Here is a 21832-nt window from a genome sequence, read left to right on the forward strand (position 1 = left end):
CATTTATTTCTGAAAGCAAATACGTACCAGAGGCTCGGCTCTAAATCACCAAGGATTTTCCCAGTGATAGCCACTGTAATCAAAACAAGAACTAGCAGGGAATGTCCCAGACCACAAATATGTTCCAAAGAAATTGGCCTCATTGACAGAGTAAGGACACTAAAAAGGGAATAAATTAGATAAAGGTTTTCCCCCTATTTGGGATATGATTAAACTTTTACAAAGATGGATGTCTTTGATACCTCACAGATTTATGCATGAGTATGGCTAACACTGTGTCCGCACTTGGCAAGGTTCCCATTAGTTTCCTTATAAAAGCAAATGGTAGCTTTATAATTAAGTAGGATCCTAAATATTGGGCTTGAACATTGGACTTGATGGCTAAATATTTAGATGGGAGATTCCAAGAATAATGCTATATTTCTTTTATTTTCACAAGATTATGGCCTTGCTGAGTTCATGTGTATACAGAAATGGAATCAATAGTGAATGATTATCAGAGGGGTAATGCTGCATGTAGTGTTTCTGCAGAGTTAAGACAAAACCTAGAGAGCTTTAAATTCTATGTGAGATGTCCTCTGACATCTTCTTCCTGAAGGCTCTCTCCAAGAAGCCAGAACTTTCCTCTCCGGATTCATTACAATGTAATGGTCAGAGCCTCACTTACAAAGTCAGTCTGAATTTGCACACAGTACTGTGATTTGCACACTGCAAAAACGCTCATGCTGTAGTTTTTTTTTTTTTTGTGATTGCCCTTGTTGTATTTTTTTTTTTTTTTTTTTAGTGTTTAAAGTTTACTAGTGCATTTTTAAGCCGTTAGGTGGGAAGGGTGATATTTGGAGAGACCAGAGTAACAGGTGATTTCCATTAATAGTCCCAAAACCTTTATTCTAACCATCTGCTTTTATTCATACCCAAATGCTTTTACTGGAGGTCCTGACAAGCAGAAATCTAGCTGCTTTTAGGGTTTTTGTTGTTCTTTTCCTTCTCCTAGGCATTCTCTTTCTATAAAAAATTATTGTACAATATAACGATTTAACACTTAAACACTTTTTAATGGAATTTATTGCTGCTATTTTTAAAATTTTAATTCCAGTATAATGAACATACAGTGTTATTATCAGTTTCAGGTGTACAATATAGTAATTCAACACTTCCATACATTATCCAGAGCTCATCATGACAAGTGCACTCCCTAATCCCTGTCACCTTTCTCCTTCAACCTCCCACCCCCCTCCCGTCTGATGGTGTCCATCAGTTTGTTCTCTATAGTTAAGTTAAACATTTTTAATTCATCTGTGAATCTGGAATTATAATTTAGTGATCCTGACCCACCACAAAATCTTGACCCAGATGTATTAAATTACGTTCAACATACTGAGCTTTCTAAACAGCTAGTCTAAAATACCTAAGATTTTCAACAAAGTTCATAAAACAAAGATTTTCAAGTTAATTCTCAATTAACCAGAAAATTAAGTTGATTAGAATTGCCATTTTTCAAACATGGTGGTTCTTCTGTTTAACTAAACTGACTTTCTACAGAGCAACCCCAATTTCCCCATAAATGACAAATTATATAGGTAGTAAAAGCTGTAGTCAGTCCTATCTAACTTCAAGAGAAAACATATATTCCAACAACCCTTTTGTACCTTTTGATGAGCATTTGGAGAGAGTCTGTTATGCTCTCCATGAGCTTGATGACCTGGGGGTAGGTAAGGTCTGCACAAGGGTTGCCATTGATAGAAACCACTTCATCCCCCTCACAGAGCCCAGACCCAGAGGCTTTGCTCTGGCTTCGGATCTGAAAAAGAAAACAATAGTTAGAATCACATAACGTGTAAAAACACTGCCACCCTCTCTGAGAAACTTTTATTCGGGAGAGGTAAATAGATCTGCAAACTATAACATTAACTCTGGTTTTTAATCCACCTTTCGACCTATAAGACCACTTTACACACTTCTTACCCCTCTCACACACACAATGCACTATGTACCATCAAGTCAACATTTAATTCATAGCATTGTAAGTAAATGGAAAAGGGAAGTAAATCTATGACAAAGGAACTGGAATAAAAAAAAGAACAGAGAAAAGTGAGGGCAGACATATTAAAAGAATTGAGTTTACATTAAAAATAATTATGTCACATTGTGAAGTCTGACGCTAGTCAGAAAGTGACTTCTCACATTAAAAAAAATTTTTTAAACCTTTCCCATTGCTGACGTGGATGGAGCACTGACTTTAAGAAGGAGATACAGGGCAGGACAGTTTAAGGAGAGCACTGTACAGCTAAATGAACTAATGAAAGGCATTCCAGCATAATGGGGAACTTAGGCAGCCAGGATATTAAGAATAATGTCAAAGAGAAAAATCCTTTATTGAAATCAACTATGCAAGTCTTGATACTAAGCAAAGCAAAGAGGAAAGAAAAAAAAAGATTATTTTGCAAATAATAAAAACATCCCTGCTATAAAGATTGCATCATGTTCTTGCACAGAATGACATGGAACAAAAATTGAAAAAAAACCTAAAAGCGAACTTTCAGAACCTGGAAAGGAGAAATTCAGAGGATAAGAATAATGACTGAGAGCTCCCACCAGCTCCTTAGTGAGGAATAATTGGAGGTTTATATCCTGTAGAATTATGATTATGGTAAAATGTTATGCTGATTATTCTCCCTTTGCCCTTCCAGGTTCATTCTCCACCCTCTCCACTCTCCACCCTCCGGGCACTGGTCTCTAGAGACAACACAGGCTGAGATCCTCTGTGTGCCCCTGGTTGGATTTGGTCAACAGGAAGCCCCAGTTAAGACATCAAAGAGCAGAGGAATGAGAGGTCAGGTAGATGTTCTCCCTGCTGAACCTGCTGGGTCATGGTTTGGCAATGGCTCTGTTCCTGCATCTAGAGAGTCATAACTCCTCTACAATGCCTTAACTCTTCTTATGTTGCAATAACACATTCCATCTTCTTGTATCTTCAGGCCTAAAGGTAATAGTAGCTTCTGCTTTTTATCTCCCAGTGCTTCAGTATTATCTGTTGGTTCACTTAAACCTGCCTTTAGTCCCTGCATTATATTATTTTTAATTACTCCTTTGAGCAGGCCACCTATTTCCTGCTGGGACCCTAAGTGATACTAATGTGTTTAGGTTTCGTTTTATAATGTGAGTTTAATAGTTTTCAATGAACCATGTAACATGTCATACAATTTCAAACTTAAGAACACTTTCAGATACTACTGTACATGTTTTCTACCAAGATGATCCCTTTTTATTAAAATCAAGATTCTAAGTCCAGACAGCTCAGTCTGGTAAGCAATGCTTCTTGAAGAATATTTTCATAGCCAGGTTCATTTTAGGCATGAAACATATATCAACTTACCTACAACAGTTGCCCACTGATTCTTGCTAAGGTTTTAATGATAATCAATATGTTGACCAACATAGGCTTAAGTTTATATTTCCTGGTCCATGTATTTAAAAAAAAATGTTTAATGCTTAGTACTTTTGAGAGAGAAAGAGAGAGAGAGAGAGAGAGAGAAAATGAGAGTGGGGGAGGGGCAGAGAGAGAGAGAGGGAGACACAGAATCTGAAGCAGACTCCAGGCTTTGAGCTGTCAGCACAGACCAAAATCATGGACCATGAGATGATACTCATGGGGACCAAACTCATGGGCTACAAGATCATGACCTGAGCCGAAATCAGATGCTTAACTAACTTAACCACCCAGGTGCCCCTCTCCTGGTCCATTTAAATTTTAAGTGGTACTCTTGAAAGTAAAAGAATACCTTTAAGTGCCAAAACTATGACACTATTGAAGTTTGAAGTGATTCAGTTAGTTTTGTTCTGGGATGATCTATCCACTGATCATTATAAATTATAATCTAAAGTGGCTTTCCCTTTTCTAACAAATCTATCTCATTCTTATTTTTGGAAGAACACACTAGTTTATTGCAAAATATTAAATGAATTCAATATTTCCAAGGCTATAAGGAAGCAACAAAAGAAATGAGAAAAAGAATATGCACCCAGTTTTGAAAAATATCTATTTAACTGCCAAATTTATTTGTTTTGTTTTGTCTTGCATGAAATAATTAAAATAAAGAATCACAACAGAGTTGTTTATAAGTCAGGGATAAAACAATACCCAATAATGAACACTTAAGTTACAGTTAGAGTTATTAGTTCACATTTCAATCATTTAAATTTATTTATTTATTTTTTTATAAAATAAGATTAGGTGGATAACAAGGCATTTTTTGAAGTATAAACCCATTCAGTCAATTGAGTCAGAAGTACTAGAACACAGAAAATTCAGCTTATGGAGGACCAAAGAGGTTTTATATTTATAAAACAGATGTATCATTGTACCCTTCAAGGCCCAATCTTATGTGTGAGGACAGGGGGTTTCCCTTTGTCAGTAATAAGTTGTGTGAGTTTTAAGCAATTCCACGGGTTTGCAGAGCAAGTTGAAAAATTGTCCTTGGAAGATAAATAAATCCCCAAGTTAAGAGATCTGTCTATCATCCAAACATGTGTTGCTTGACAGGAAAAGTACAGTTCATCATTATGCCTGTCAAGTAGAGCTTTTAATGGTATCCAAATAAGCAAAAGCATTATGGTAGGAGTAGTTAGCATTCCTTCAGAGCATGCATTCTGAGGTCAACATTCATAATCAACTGCTGTGATTGTGTTTCACTGACCTTTTACATTTGTCTGAACAGCAAGAAATATTTTCCTCAAGGACCATGTTAAGTATGATGATACTTCCCTTGCCACAAAGGTTTCTCTGTAGGACTACTCTTTCTCCATTTTTAAATGGACTAGGAAAACAAAGATTGTGTGACAGTGTTTATTATTCCCAGACATATCCTTTGCAGTCAGCAACTTTACCAAAATGGTTCTGTTCATAGGTTCTGTTCATATGATGGATAAACACTTATTAGTGTACAAAAGATCCTTACCTTACACTGTGTATAATTATATGCTGTTAAAATGTATATATTTGAGTATTATTATGTATGTGAGTAAAAATTCTAACTCCTGAAAATAGTCCTATTTGTGAAAATGAAATATGCTGTCAGTGATAAATTTGGATATACAGATCATTAGCATTGATGCTGAATCTCAGTGAATTTATCAACCAGTCTTCTTCTAAGGCCATTCATAAAATACATGTCAAAGTGGGAGAGAATACCAACTCTGAAGGAAGACGGATTTCAATCATGTAGCTCCAATAATGACGATCTGGCTGAACTTAGATAAGTTATATTACACTTTGAGCTTTAGTTTCCTAAACTGTAAAATAGAGCTAATAAATATTACTTCTTTAGATGGTTAAAAGGGATTAGAAATAATATGTATTAAGTTCCATGATGCATATACAACTCCTAGAGGTGCCCAAGAAAGGGCTAATGGATAAAAATGACTCAGCTTCCAGCACATACACACACTTGAAAGGAACGTGCCAAGTACAAAGAAAAGCTATAGAATGTTGGTAGTTTGCCAGATGTTTGAAAACATCTGGATTTATTTTCAGTTTTTATGCATATATTTGGCATTAACTCATCTTAATCTAAAGATAAAGGTTGTATCTGTCTTTTCCTCAGTAAGTACACATTTCATAGCTGAAAGGTGGAAGAAGACAAGCCTACTTATTGCTAGAGACAACAATACAGTTATTTAAATACTAGTGGCTTGTTTTCATTGAGCACTTACTATGCTAAGCCCTATGCATGCTCAACCACTTATCCCTACAAAACCTCAGTGAGAAGTATAAATATAATTCCATTTGTGTATGTTCAAACAGGCTTCCCTCACTTTCATTTTACAGATAAGAAAACAGAAAATTAGGTACTTTGCCTAAAATCACAGAGTGAGAATCAGAAATTGAACCCAGGGAATCTGACTTCAGAGCATGTGTTTTTAACCACTATGCACGTTGCCTCTGTAGTCAATAGTCTGAATTCTCTACAATGAATCAGAGTAAAGGAAAGGAGGAGAAGTATAACAAGAATTAGTATAGGCAGTTAAGGAAAGTCATGGAGGAAATGGAAGAGATAAGGCAGAGGTAACAAAGATTTTCCCTGTCAGCCCATTAACTGGGAAAGACAGGTTTTGTTTCATTTGGTTTTCCTTCTTCTTCTTATATTGTAACATTTATATATAAGGTATTCTTTAATGACTGGAAAATAATCAATATTTTGACCCAATATGTTAAAAATTCAAACTTGAGTATAATTATCTTTTGGAAACTGTGATTTGACACAACATACCTATATGAGCGTGTGATGTAATGCCTTTTTCTTGAGAACATTCCCTCAGAGACCTCTTTCCACATCTAATACACATACTGATAAGGAGTTTCTATCCTTAAAATACTGTAGTCCCTATAAGTGCCTCTCAATTTAATCAGACCACAGAACTAAGAGATGTTGGTAATGTAAATATTTACCAAATACTGTATTCTTTGCTTACTGCTTCTTGATCCATGCCAGGCAAGACTTATTTTATTACCACCAAGTGAAAATGGAAAGTTAGAGCTTCTCTGGGAAATTCAACAGTGTTATTTTCATTTCACAGAATAAATCCGAGAGGAGTTTCAGGTATGCTAATTTGGTTTTAGAAAGAAATAATTCCCTGGAAAAATGCAAAAAGCTTCTTTTTCTATTCTCTGTCTTCACCTTCATTTCCAAGTCTTCCAGAACTGACTAGAAAACAGGTATCAGATTTGAATTGTCAAAGAATCTTGTGGTTAAACCATTTTGTCTTGTGTACATGGCATGTCAGTTGTGTCAGCTTGTTGTCAGTGAAACTACATCTTACCTCATGGGCTGATTTTCATGTATAACTCATTGACAAGTCCTCTTGGAAGATGTCAGAGTACGTGGTAGGAACCAAGACAATCTCTTCCTTAGATTCCACTACTACATCTATTAAATTTTATGAAAAGGAAAGAGGAAATTAGCATAAATCTAAACTCTCCTATGTGGGCTATTCTCAATCCATAACATGAAGTCTTAGGGACCTTGAGATAATCAGAAGTGGATGAGAGAGATGATCTCAGATAAGGAAAGTATTAGAAATTAAAACTTTTTGATGGCAATTGGAAAGTACTCTATGATCTAACAGCTCTTTCTGAAGCTCCAGCCTTTCCTCAGTTTCCCAGGGCTTTAAAAAACTTTCCCTTATCTCTGAGATAAGACTTAATAAGCATTCCCTCACCCCAGCTGGCTCTCACGCTGAAGCCCTAGGTGGATCTGTATTCTTCAACTGACCAGAGAAATGGTCAGAATGGTCACTGGGAGCCTCAGCAAGAGCAATGATGGTGGTTAATTAAGTTTTAGAAGTAAGGAAATAATCTTACTTTTACAGGGCTTGCTCTCAAGATTCCGAACTCCAAACTCAGTCTTTGATGGCGAGTTTCCTAGTACCAAAGATGAGTTCACAAGTTGTTGGGAACTCATGTTTACAGTGGTACAATATTTCTGGAAATCAATAGCAAATAGCAATATAGTTTCAGGATGACAAGGCAAAAGAAAACAAGGACCAGAATACAAGGAATAAAAGCAATAATAACCCAAGGAAAATCTTTCTTGTGGGAAGCAAACAACATCCTGGAACCTACTGCAAAAAATTCAAATAGTAAAGTGGAGAAAAAGACTTGAGAAAATACCTAGCATATGGTAAATAAGCAATATAACTAATAACTGGGTAAATCAAAAGTCAGTGGAGAAGACCATGGCAGAGTCGGATGGATTGCTCAACTTGTGTCCCAACCTCGTTTGAGTGTGCCTTGTATGTTACAGAGGCTGAGTAGATAAGAGCATTTCCCAGACTCTCCTTCAGCGAGTGCTCAGGGTGTGATATAGTTCTAACACAGCAAGTGTAGCTGCAAGAAACTTGTATTAGGGATTGAGTTAAACAGGGAGAGACATTAGATTGTGAGGTATCCATTTTGCTGGTGCAGATCTGGGAGATGATTTTACTCTGGATACAGCAGTTCTGCTGGCAGCTTCCATCAGGTCATAATCCCCGATCACCACTAAGACGTGTAACCCTAGACCCAGTGCCAGGACCAATGGCTCCTGACTCTCTTGCTTCCATATTGTGGCAAATGTTGCCAATCCCTTGGGTAGCCAGTTCTGCAGTGTTGTTTGAAGTCATTCCTAGAGGCCCTGCCTAAAGCCTGACTTTCCAGATCTTTCAACAAGTCTGTAAGTACTTACTAAATTCATTTCTGACTAAAATAAATAGAGGTTTCTACTTTTTGCAAATAAACTCTGAACTGATACAGAATGATAGAATCAAGGGCAAACACAGAAAGTAAGAAAGAAGGGGAAGCTACTCAAATACAGGTAAGATGAAGAAACTATGGATGCAGAGACTTGTATTTCAAGACAGGAGAGACAATGAAGAAATGTACACTGGATAAATTGTATGAGGTCACCATCTGCTAAGAATAAAGGAGGAAGGGCAGAGGAGATTCAAACTTGAGGACAATGAACGAAGCTCAGAAAAGCCATTATAGAGTACATACTAGGAAATCAATACAAGAGAAATAAGAACTCTGTGAAGAATTTGTGAGGAAAAAAGTGAGATGGTTATCAACATGCACAGTTATTTTAGACAAATATTCTAAAAGGATAATAGTTGATTCCTAAAAGGAAATAAGGCTTTTCTCCATTAAAACATTGATAAGTGCATAAAGAATTGAAAAAGGGATTCAATTTACAAAATGTTTGTCTAAATAGTGAAAATAAATCTTAAACTGTATATTCAAATCAGGTCATGGGTGCAAATGCAAACAAACACTAGGATTTTTCAGTTATTCTATACTCAGCACCTCAACTCAAGCTCAATAGTCTGTTCTCATGTTGAGTTTTCATTTGAAGACTATGAACTTTACTGCTGTGGTCACTAATATATGTACGGATACTGAGCGAAAAGTTTTCCTTTTGGATAATTGTCTTTATCCTTAGGGACCAAGTCACCATAAAAGTAAAAAGCATTCCTGGTAGCAACCTTGGAAAGATTCCCGGAGTAAATAACTGTCTTTGACAGGAATGAGGGCCCTAATCCATGGGGCTGCATACTTAAGAATCTGCATACCAATGTGGTTTCACAGGCAGAAACGATGCTGCAATAGAACTGCTCTTGAGCTGTTATTAAGCAGCCACCATTATGCTAAAAAACCAACAAGTACAAATATGGAATGGTATTCTCTGCTCTTCTTTCCTTCCTAAGAATGTAAACATCCTAGGTCTTTCAGAAAAACACTGATGGGTCAGAGCCTATGTGGACATGTCCCTGTCTGCTTTTTTGTTGGATGAAATGTGATCGATTTAATAAAGACTTCTTACCTATAGGCACACTCTTTCTATATACATTGTATAAAAAAAAAATAAGAATATTTTTTAAAAGGGGTGCCTGGATGGTTCAGTTGGTTGAGCGTCCAACTCTTGATATTGGCTCAGGTTGTGATCTCATGGTCGTGAAATCAAGCTGAGTTCGGCTCCACACTGAGCGTGGATCCTGCTTCAGATTCTCACTCTCCCCTCTCTCTCTGCCCCTCCACTGCTTGTGCGCACTCTCTCTCACTCTCTCAAAATAAATAAATAAAAATTTTTAAAAAGAATAGTTTTAAAATATTTTTTAAAGAACTCATTAAAAAGCACATGTAAAATCTAAAAGACTAGATAAATAAGTAATTAGTAGAATCAGAATTACTTAGAAAAGAGAACAGAACTAGAATTCACTATTTTTGTTTTTCAAATATCTGTTTATTTTTATTAACTGTACACATAACCATTGACAAAGTAATAATTTTTTAAATATTTTTTTAAGTAGGCTCCATACCTTAGCATGGGGTTCAAGCTCACAACCCTGAGATCAAGAGTCACATGCTCTATTGACTGAGCCAGCCAGGTGGCCCTAACAAAATAATTATTATCCTACAATACTTCACCTAATAAGAATTTAGTTAGTCATCTAAAGAGCCTATAAGTAAGCTCACCATCTTTTGAGGTCAAAATACAGTACTAAATAAAGCTCACTAAGACATCTATGCATCACTGTGTCAGGGGCTCTTTCTCATTCTATTTGCTCAATTTTATACAATTGTAATACCTTTTTTATTTGGTTTACAGAAAATTAGAAATGGAGAGACAAGCATGCATCCTATATAAAGGAAGATGTTATAGTTAATACAATGCCAAAGCAAGAAGATAAAAGCCAAAATTTAAAAACACATGAAAATCTTAAAAAAAAAAAAAAGACTTGGAATACTGGATAATTTAATGAATGTGTAAAAAAACTCTCACATGCTCAATGGGACTTGATGCCTCTATTGCATTTGAGTAAAAGAAAGGACATTAATAATTATGATCTCAAGTCATTTAAAATGCTTAAATCATCTTTACTAGATTGATTAGATGCAGAAAGCCTGTGACATCTTTTAGAGAGTAGTATCCTAAATAGCTAAACAAAAGTTTTGTATAACTGGATCTGAGGCATCAACACATTAGGTACTGGATTAGAGTTCATAATTTGAGGTCCTAAGTACTTTTTTTGTATTGCTGTTTTTACTAAAATGGTTTAGCTTTAGCCACCGAAAATATATCTGTCTTGTTTTCTCACAGCTCTATAGACATCTGAAGTTTTACTATATTTAACTAAACTAGATAAAGCAGTTTTTTCTTCCAGGTTGCTCTTACATAAAACTACGGATAAAGAAGGTAGACATAACTTGAAAAAATGTCCTCTACATGACAAGAGTACAGATTTTTAAAACATGTATTAAGTTCTATCATTTTGCTCTAGTAGCAAACTGGAGATAGCACCTTAATTAAGCAAATAAACCATGTGACAAGGCATTTAGGGTCTCACGGAATCATTTTCCTTATAGGAGAACAAAGGCATCCCCTCCAGATAGTTAATGCTATGCCTTATTGAACTGTAATATACACATATGCATATATACACATGTATATACACATATATACATATGTTATGCATATGTATGTGTATATATAAGATACGTGTAAGATGCATCATGGTGATTCCATTTTGGAAATCATATAAAGTTTTTGAGGAGGTTTTAAAGCATTTTTTTTTTTTTTGAGAAACAGCGAGAGTGCAAGGTGGGGCGGGGGCGGGGGGACGGGGAAGGTCAGAGTGGGGAGGAAGGAGGGCCAGCACACAGCCCAACCCAGGGCTGGATCTCACATGAGATCATGACCTGAGCCAAAATAAAGAGTCTGACGATTAACTGACTGAGCCACCCAGGTGCCCCAAGGAGGTTTTGATTAAAGAACTGTCAACAGTACAAATTTATAAATATTTTGCATAGTTTTATTCCAAGAAAGTTAATTGCATTAAACATTTATTTTAGTAGGAAACGGGGGTAAAAGACAATGCCAACACTGTCTTTGCATAATTGGAATACTTGCCACCTCCCCAGCCACAGGACATGCTGAGCCATTTGGCTGCACAAAGGAGCAAACTAGCTGAGGCAGAGGCCACGGGAAGTTAATCAAGGACTGTGCCCTTTCAAGGGCGGGGTTAAATGATCACCTCCAAAGCTTTAGTTAACTGGAATTTCATCTAGACCATCATCAGTATTTAAGTGTGTGTGACCTAGAGCAACAATTCTCAAACATCTTGGTCTTAGGACCCATTTACGATCTTGAAAATGATGGTGTACTTTAAAAATATTTTGTTCTTGGGGGTTCTATCTATTGATATTTACCATGTGAGATATAAAAAGTGAGACATTTAAATTTTTTGTTCATTAATTAACTGTAAAATACAATAACTGGTATGTTAACATGAACAATAGGTTTTTATGAAAAATAACCATGCTTTTTAAACTAAGATAATTTAGTATGAATAGTTTTCTATTTCTGTAAATCTCTTTAATGTTTGAGTTTAATAGAAGAGAGCTGGATTCTCATATGTGCTTCTGCATTAATTCTATTGTGTTACATTGTGTTGATTGAGGCATATGAAAAATCTAGCCTCACACATTTATCTAGTTGGAAAAGGGAGGAGTATTTTAACAGCTTTTCAGATAGTTTTGGGTATTCTTCTTTGATACTACATCAAACTCAACAAGTGGTAGTTTCTAAAGTTGCAATGTGAAATTTAAAATCATAACAAGGAGGGGTACCTGGGTGGCTCAGTCAGCTCGGTTCAGGGCATGATCTCGCAGTTTGTGAGTCTGAGCCCCATGTGGGGCTCTGCACTGACAGCTCGGAGCCTGGAGCCTGCTTTGGATTCTGTGCCTCCCTCTCTCTCTGTCCCTCCCCACTCATACTCTGTCTCTTTCTCTCTCTCAAAAAATGAATAACATTAAAAAAAAATCGTAACAATGAACTTTTCATACTTTGTTACATTAAAATCCACTGGTCTGTTTTGCATTTTGAATGGATCTTTTACCCATTCATGATTCTGTTACACCATGCATTGTTATTTGGTAAATACTGATTCACTGAGTTATGCAGATCTTCCAAATATTGACACATTTCATTATACAAATAAACAAAATCACAGTCCTTAATATTGTCGATGATCTCACCAGAGAAGTCTTTAAGTATTGAGGAGCTATCAAATTCGCACTGGCAGATGAAACTTAATTTTCACATATCGGCAGTGTTTTCCTTGAAGTGACAGGTTCATTTTGTTCATTTTTAAGAAACTGTCTGCTGAATATCCAGTATGATTAACCACAGTGTGTCTGTCAGTCATTCTTTAAAATAAAAATGGAGTTCCATGGGGAAAAAATGGCTTATAGAGATTGCAATTGAAATGATTGTACAGTGTTTCCTCAAGACAAACACTGTCCTTCGGGATTCAGTCAAAGTGTTTTATGTATATTTTCATTTTGCCACACAGAATATTAAAAAGATGTGTGCCTGAGATTTAATAAAATGCAAACTTTTACTGCCTTATCAGGAACATCCTATATGAAACCAGAAACCTAGAGGTTTGCAGACCACACTCTGAGAACCACTGATCTAAAGAGACACACATATGTGATAAGCATCATTGGCATCCCGTGTATCTGAGTTGAAGAGGAGAAAATTCCATCAAAGGCAACACAAGGACAAACAGCCCAGGGAGGAAAAGGTTGACAGAAATCAGGAATGGAGGCCTTTTGAAAACCTTGCACACCTGAAACCAACTGCGATTTCAGACTGAAGGCAACTCTGGCGACCTGGGGGGAAATGAAGAAGCTCACTGTTCAGCCCAGTTCTGGAGATCCAAAGTCTACTGTCTTTGGAGATGAGAGACAAAGAAGAGGAGAAAATATTTTTTTTTATGTTTATTTATTTTTGAGAGACAGAGACAGAGCACAAGTTGGGGAGGGGTGGAGAGAGAGGGAGATACAAAATCTGAAGCAGGCTCCAGGCTTTGAGCTGTCAGCACAGAGCCCAACACGGGGCTCAAACTCACAGATGGTGAGATCATGACCTGAGCTGAAGTCAGAGGCTTAACCGACTGAGCCACCCAGGCACCCCAGAAGAGGAGAAAATTTTAAAGAAAGGGAAGGGAAGGGAAGGGAAGGGAAGGGAAGGGAAGGGAAGGGAAGGGGAGGGAAGGAAAGGAAAGGAAAAGGAAAGGGAAGGAAAGAAAAGAAAAGAAAAGAAAAGAAAAGAAAAGAGGAAAGGAAAGAAAAAAGAAAAGAAAATCTTCACTGGGTTGGAATGTCAAACTTGCATTGGAAATAACCCCCATTCAGTTCCAAGTTACTGACTAGTTGAAATTCATTGAGAGCTGTGATTGCAATATATTGTTTACAACCTAAAGTATATCTTGCACATAGTAAGCTGAATAAATGACAATATGAGAAAATTGAATTTTACTCTAAAGTCTGTCTCATTTCCCTCAGTACCAGGGCCAATAGTCACTACCAAACCTACTGTGTACTTTGTAACTTATTCTCTCTTTACAGTCTCTTTTAGGTTTGAGATTACAACACAGGTATCATGGAATAAATGGGGAATTCCCAGTGTATCCGTGGAAATGAATTGGTCTATTGAACACCGCACATCAGGGATAACTGAGTTTTCCCCAGCAAAGGCAATGGTCACACCATGACTCAAGAAGCAACTCTACAGCTGCTCCTGCCAATCACTCCATTTCGCCATCATCCCTCTGGCCCCATAAGGGGCAAAGTCACAAGGCAATCAGTAAAACATAAAACTTTCCTAAGTGTGGGCTTGGTTGCAATTTATGGAGGTAAGCACATGAGGTGAAGAAGCACCAGGTGCCAGAGCTGACACAATACTGCAGGTGCCTGCAGTTCCTATAAGCTCTGTCTGCCTGGGCAGGTCCACGTGAGTGTAGCGGGACAGTGGGAGTGGTTTCCAAATCCTGTACTTCAAGAAGGGAAATCAGGGTCATGCCAAGTGCCTTCTGTGTCCATGTAAGTGTTCTGTTGATGCATTTTCAAACCAGTCATGTTCCCTGCTGTGATTGACTAATACTTCTCCTATTTATTTCTGATTGAGGAAAGCCTACATGAATGTCGTCATCTTGCCAAAAAATCTTGGGCCAGAGCCAGCCAAGGAGAGACTTGCAGGGACAGATGAGAGCCCTCAGCTACTCTCTTTCCTCACCCAGCCAGAGGTCTTTCTTGAATTTCTGTAAGAAAATGGAGCAAGGCTCGAGGTTTGTTTTTGTTACCTCATTTGGTTAGTTAAGTAGGTAATTATACTACATATTTACTGATTGTCTTTATGTGACTGACAGTGTTCTGGGCTCTGAAGTACAATAATGAATTCTGCCCTCAAGACCTTTATATTCTAAGATAGATAAGTTGGTAGATAAGTGTAACCCAACATGATAACTGCTATCCTTAAAGTCAACACAATATGCAGTGGGAGCACATAGCAGGGCCATATGGCAAGGATTCTTGGAGGAGGCAAGGTTTCCCAAAGGACAAATAATCGTTAGCCTCATAAGGAGGAGGCAAGGGAGATCTGAGAGGCAAAGGCATAGAGTGTAGTTCACAGTGAGTGCTCAGTGAGTGCTGTTATAGGAAATATCCTTTCACCACACAATACTCCAGTTAATACTATAGTATCTTGTTGAGTACTTCAAAACAAATGCCTGTTAGCTTGCCTACAAGATGGCTATAAAAATCCCATCTTTGCTATTCAAAGTGAGGTTCACAGACCATAGCACTGGAATTATCCCAGAACTTGTTAGAACCATAGAATCCCAGCCTCCAACCCAAATGGGTCAACTGCATTTAACAAGATCATCCATGTTTCATATATATATTAGGGTTTGTGAAATGTTGTCCTAAAGGCTCATCAACCAGTGATAGTGGTTTATAACCTTTGGAGAACATTAGATCTCTGGCAGGACTTTCAAAATGCAGAAACCCAGTTTTTATTCCCTATCCTCCATGGAAACCCTTTCCCAGGAACCCCTCAAGTTGGTATTATTGTCTATAAAATGCTATAGGGAAATATGTAGGGGGCCAGCCATTTCTGTGTGTGTGTGTGTCTGTATGTGTGGATGTGACAAATAGGCATATCTGGACTGAGTGACTTTCTTTTGAGGGCCCTATCATTAACTCTATTGGGCTTCAAGTAATCATACTTCTCAAAAAGACTAGAAGATGAGTTTAAGATGATTGTTTTCAGATTTTGTTGCACATTATTCTATTTTAACTATACAATTTTTATCGTTCTGAAAACAAAGATGTTCCAAAGCATCTGTCTGTTTTAGAAGTGGTAAACGTAATGTGAGCCAGAGTGCTGCTAAAGACTGCTTATGTGGAAGCACCATTACCTACATTTTATCCCTAAGGAGATTATGCAGGCAAATAACTAGTTCTTCAAAAATATCTTGTGTAGCCTCCAGCCATACAAAAAGCTCCAACTACCATTTGACAATACTTGTGCTAAATGTACAACGCAAATATAACAAAACATTCAAATTCTGATTTACCTTAACTATAATTTTTATTCTCTAGCTGGTCACAAAACCTAACATGCTAAAGACAATGGATTTCCATTTGTTCTTGATTTTCGTTTGAAACTAAATATGATGAAATTTCAATTTCCTTTCTATTATTACATAAGCCTAAAGCAAAGAAATAGAATTACCAAGTGCTTGTTTTATAGGAAAAATTGTTTCCACATTAATTAAATTAGTTGTGCATAACTAATATACATCTTCTGATATTTGGAGGAAATGGAATAGTCAAATAGCAGATAAATATATTAAATTAATTTAATGAATTAAAGTTCAGTATAGAAACATTTGGTATGACTCAAGCCAAACTATATAACAGCCTATATGAATTACAATTTAAAGGAAAAAGTAAACCATACTAAATTTTTTGAGACATAAACTTTCCTAATTTATAAATGTAAAAGATTTATGAAATACTGAGTTTTCTCCTATTCCTATGAAACAATTTGGATTTCAAAGAAAATATCAAAACTCTAATTGTTTTTCAAATGAATGGTTTGGTACTCATCATTTACAATAACACAACCTAATCGTCACTGATTAATCTCATTTATATTTTCTAAGACATGGTTTCTTTCATTCAGAGTTTGCTTTACAGAGAAAGAAAAAGCCTGTGAAAATGAAACCAATGTGTTTACAAGTTTCCACAGCTCATTTCACCTCACTTCTGAAGGCATTCATTCATCTACCAACTACTGAGTATCTCCAGAGGCAGGTACTGTTCTAGGCTTACCTTCCAGGCTAGCTCTGGAGACTACAAAGAACTTGGTAATTGGACCTCCATCTTAAAAAGCTGATTATATGACATGCCCTGATAACTACAGATAATTACCAGGACCCATAGTGAGACAGGCACTTTACCTCATGAGAACAGATGTAGTACAAAACAAATAGGCATTAAGCACCTAGTATGTGCTTAGTTTCGTTCGTTTGTTGCTCCCAATCCCCTTTCCGTTATCTCTCACTCTAATAGTGGTGTCTTACAAATTCTTCATAGACTACAATTATGGTTGATGGACTCAATTTGCTTGTCATTTTCAAGGGTGTAAACAATGTTTTTTCATGCCTGGTTCTATATCATACAGATTCCTTTATTAACACATTTATATTTGACATGTGAAATATTCAAAGCAAAAGTATGAGATGATGTTGTTAGAATATAAATGTATCGACAAGATGTTCTGTCTGTTCCCCAAGATCAGTGTTAAAAAATCTGAAATCCATATTAAAATAGGAAAGGGTGTGACTGGAAGAAATACAGATTGACACCCCTGCATTAAGAAGTTTCTTCGAAATTTGAATTGTTGAACACAAATTTACTGGATAATTTATAGTCTAGTAAAAGACCTTCTGTTCCTAAGAGTGTTAGTTTTGCTTCCTTTTTGATGAATACTCTGACTCCATCTTGAACCACTTCATAGAAATCTCCTTTTGTCTTCATATATTGTAAAGTGTAAGAAAAGCAATGGCTAGGACACCAACTTTCACAACATCATGCTCAGGTTTCTCTTTGAGAATTTTGTTATTGTTTATTGCTGATGGTGTCAGGGTGAATGTGGCCTGGATGGCTTGTTGCTTCCCCTCACCCTCAACTCATGGCTTCTTCTTGTTAAGGAAGCTGACATCTTTCTGGTGCCCCAAAGCCTCTGGCTAAAGCTCGGAGGACACCCTAGCTTCTCTCTGTGGACATTCCAAGCGCCAACATGTTTTCTTTTTACTATCAAGCCATTTATTCTCTTTGTAGAATACAATAATTAAAGTTGCTGAATACTCCAATTGGATATGTGTTCCTAGACTGGCTTGGTGTTAATGCTATTTCAAAACAATTGTTTAGTTGTTCTCAGCGATGCTATTTGCCCATATTGTTTTCCAAAGGTAGATATTTATTTGCCATTTTAAAACTTTCCTCAGTTATAAAGAAAGGTAATTTTTAACAGTTTCTACAAACAGGCAGGCCCGAGAATGCTGACTTCTCTGTAAAGAAAGGAGAAAGCCAAGAAGCAACACAATTCACTCCGTAGAATTCCCTAAAGACTCAGGAATTTGTGGGAACAGTTCCCCCTTGAAGTAAAGATGAGGGTAGGGGTGAAAACAGGAATATTAAGAAGACATCAGAACCCCCCAATACCATTTCCTAATTCCCCTCAGCAAAGCAAATGTCCTTTATTAACCTTATCAGGTGCAGCTGAAGGTGGATGTCCCATATGGAAAATAAGGACTTAAGTGAAAGATTAACTACTGAATATCGAGATAGCACCCTGACCCTAAGCCCCCTTCTGTCTGGGCTCCCAGATCTCTGGCAGATGAACTTATACCCCTTTGAAAGGAGATTGAAAGATTCTGATTAGCCAATCAGTAAAAATAGCAATATTAGGGTTTGACCAAGAAATGCCCCAGTTTGACCACCTTACAGTAAGGAAGGAAATCTATCTTCTAATCTAAAGGAAAGCTTCTATTGTAAAATACAGGCCAAAAACAACCAAAAAGTAAACATAACACTATTCCGGAGAGGAAAATGCCAAAAAACATTACGACTAATATCTTCAGAGTGATATGAAAGTCATAAAACAGAAATAGGACAATATATAAAAGAATAAGACACTCAGTGATTAAAAATATGTCAGGAGAAATGAATAGCTCAACAGAGAATTTGGAAGATAATGTTGAGGAAATTTTTTAGAATCTCCTAGAACAAAACAGGTTTAAATATCAAAACAAACATGAGAATAGAAGGAAAAATTAAGAATAGGGGTGCCTGCGTGGCTCAGTCAGTTAAGAGTCTGACTTTGGCTCAGGTCATGATCTCATGGTTTATGAGTTCAAGCCCTACATCAGTCTCTGTGCTGAAAGCTCAAAGCCTGGAGCCTTCTTCAGATTCTCTGTGTCTCCCTCTCTATGCCGTTCCCCTGCTCATGCTCGCTCTCTCTCTCTCTCTCTCTCTCAAAAACAAAATAAAACATTAAAAAAATTGAGTATGGATACAAATGGTCCAATATCTGAATAATAGAAATTTCAGGATAAGAAAACAAAATAAATAAATCATCAAATAGATAATTCAAGAAAACTTTCAAAAATTGAAAGACAAGGCTTCTAAATTAAAAGAACCTATACACTATATTAGAATACACACGAACCAAAGCACATCATCATGAATTTCACAAAGTGATCTTATAAGTTCCCAGGAGAAAAAGTTATATACAAGGGATCAAGAATCAGAATTGCTTTGGACTTCTCAATAGCAACACTAGAAGCTCAAGCACAGACTAAAACCTTCAGAATTCTGAGGTCTTTCCAGCCTGGAATGCTAGTCCTAGAGGAATTATCAATTATGTGTGAGTACAGAATAAAGATGCTACCAAATATTCTAGATCTCAGAAAATTTAGCTCTTGTCACCCTTTCTTAGGAAGCAACTGGAGGAAGGGTGCCATAAAAATGAGGAAGAGGGGTGCCTGGGTGGTTCAGTCGGTTAAGCGTCCGACCTTGGCTCAGGTCATGATCTTGCGGTCAGTGAGTTCGAGCCTCACGTCGGGCTCTGTGCTTATAGCTCAGAGCCTGGAGCCTGCTTTGGATTCTGTCTCCCTTTCTCTCTGCCCCTCCCCAGCTCACCCTCTTTTCTCTCTATCTCTCAAAAATGAATAAATGTTAAAAAAAATTTTAAATAAATAAATGAGGAAGAAAACCAGGAAAAAAAAGAGATGGAAACATGGGATCTACGAAGTAAGAACCAGCTCAAGAGGAAAAAGGAATCAGCAGGATGACTACAAAGAAAGATTCCAGGAAACAGACATGCACCTTGTGAAGAGAGTTACCAGTCCCAATTAGAGCAAGTCAGAAGACTCTATCATCCAAATACAGTGATATTGATAAAGTTTCTGATGTGATTTAAAACATTAGGAGAATTATTTAGACACATGGACAGAGTTTGGGGATAAATTAATGACAAAAACTTAGAACACTAAAAAGGAAAGACAGCTTGTTAATTCTAGGGAGAAAAAATTTTTGTGCAAGAAAGGAAAAACTACTCCTAGCATATTATAAAGCTTAACATCATAATGTTAGCTTAGCTTAACATCTAGCTAAGCATTGAATATTGATTCAAACAAAATATGATATAATTGTATTGGAAGTGTAGAATAGGGGCAGAGAGGAATTATGTGGGCTTGAGGCCACGAGTAGGGAGGGGTGGCACAGCTTTATCTTCATCTTCCATTTTGGTAAGCCAATGGGTAATGTTGATGAAAGAAAAGAAAAGAAGAGAAGAGAAGAGAAGAGAAGAGAAGAGAAGAGAAGAGAAAGGAAAGAAAGAAAGAAAGAAAGAAAGAAAGAAAGAAAGAAAGAAAAGAAAGAGAGAAAAGATGTAGGTAGGAAGGAAGAGAGAGAGAGGAAAAAAAAGAAAGAAAAGAAGGAAGGAAGGAAGGAAAGAAAGAAAGAAAGAAAGAAAGAAAGAGAGAAAAGGAAGGAAGAAGGAAGGGAGGAAAGAAGGAAGGTAAAGAAAAGGAAGGAAGGAAGGAAGAAAAAGAAGAAAGAAAGAAAAAAGGAAAGAAAGAAAGGGAGGAAGGGAAAAACAGAAATAAGTGTGTAGTTTGGAAATAAGAAGGAAAATAGCATCACAAGTCTTCTAGAACTATTCAGATCTTAGGTGCATACAATTCTGATAAAGAATAAAAACTAAATTTAAAAAGCATCATGACTTTTTCCCCGAAGTTTTGTACTTTTAATAGTCTGGTTCCCAGGTATACTTGATTTGAGTAACCTGGGAATCTATCTTTGTATAAATAAAAGCTGTTTTGATTTACTCAAAATTCTACTGTAGAATATTGAATAATCTGGGCTTTATGGGCATGAAAATTTAGCCTAATTCTTGTTTAATTCTTCAGTGAACACCAAGTATCTAGCTAAGGAAAATATTAAAGTGCTGTTTTTATTTTAGTATCTGTTCTTAATGTACAGGTTAGTATCAAAACATGAGTGTACATATAAATGTATATAAATGTATGTGTGTTATATATAAAAGACTGTGTTCTCTATAAAATTTTGAGGTGAAAAGCAGTTTTCCTTTTTTTCTGGTCAATTGATCCATTCTTCCTTTAACTATATATTGAAATACCATAGGGCTAAGACGTGGCACAGCTTTAAGGGGCACCCATCACACTGGATACATGTTAGTGACACCCCTTGTGGGGCATAAAATCAAGGAGAAAACAAATGGTAGATATGGAATGGGAGTGATTTTTGATCTTCTGAGAGGAAAGTGTGAGGACAGAAAGAAAACCAGTGTGGAATAAAAATTCTATAATGGAGACCTCAAATAAAATTACACTTCACTCATGAAACCTTAGACCTTACAGACTTGTCCCCAGTGAATGATTTAAGAGTTTTGGTGCTCAGAGACTTTCTAGACTTATGTATTAGCAGAAGAGAGAAAGAAAAGGAAGAAAGGGGAAAAAAAGGAAGGGAAGGAGCAAGGGAGGGAGGAAGGAGGGAGGAGAAAGAAGTCACAGACCCTCCGTGCAAATGATATAACTGAATACTAAAAAGTGGAATTAAATGTTTTAATTCATTTAACCTGCCTATCTCTGCTTCCTCTACCTCCTGTCTACCTCCCTTCCCCTTTCTCCTGGAATCCAGCCCTGGCAACTCAGATGGTGATGAGGTCATAGGCTCCAAAATATGGCCATGGTATGAAGGCAGCAGCACAAATTTTTAAACAGCATTTCAGCACCACACCACAGTGCCGAGAAGGGAACCTTGTGTCATGTGAACAACTATGAGCTCATGCTATTTTATTAATCCAGGGTGGTGATCCCTGGGTGTTGCATTACCTGTGTGTGTGTGTGTGTGTGTGTG

The 21832-nt window shown here is 36.9% G+C and overlaps 1 protein-coding gene across 2 annotated transcripts in view; it reads right to left on the reverse strand.

The window, feature by feature from the left end:
- SYNPO2 (synaptopodin 2) overlaps window positions 1-21832 on the reverse strand; it is a 172061-nt gene that overhangs the window by 36550 nt on the left and 113679 nt on the right. For both annotated transcript variants that reach the window (XM_047855475.1, XM_047855476.1), the window contains exon 2: window positions 1650-1801. In XM_047855475.1, coding sequence (XP_047711431.1) covers window positions 1650-1801 — 152 coding nt within the window. The remainder of the gene's footprint in view (window positions 1-1649; window positions 1802-21832) is intronic.

This window comes from Prionailurus viverrinus, chromosome B1 (genome assembly GCF_022837055.1).
Source record: "Prionailurus viverrinus isolate Anna chromosome B1, UM_Priviv_1.0, whole genome shotgun sequence".
Taxonomy (NCBI): Eukaryota; Metazoa; Chordata; class Mammalia; order Carnivora; family Felidae; genus Prionailurus; species Prionailurus viverrinus.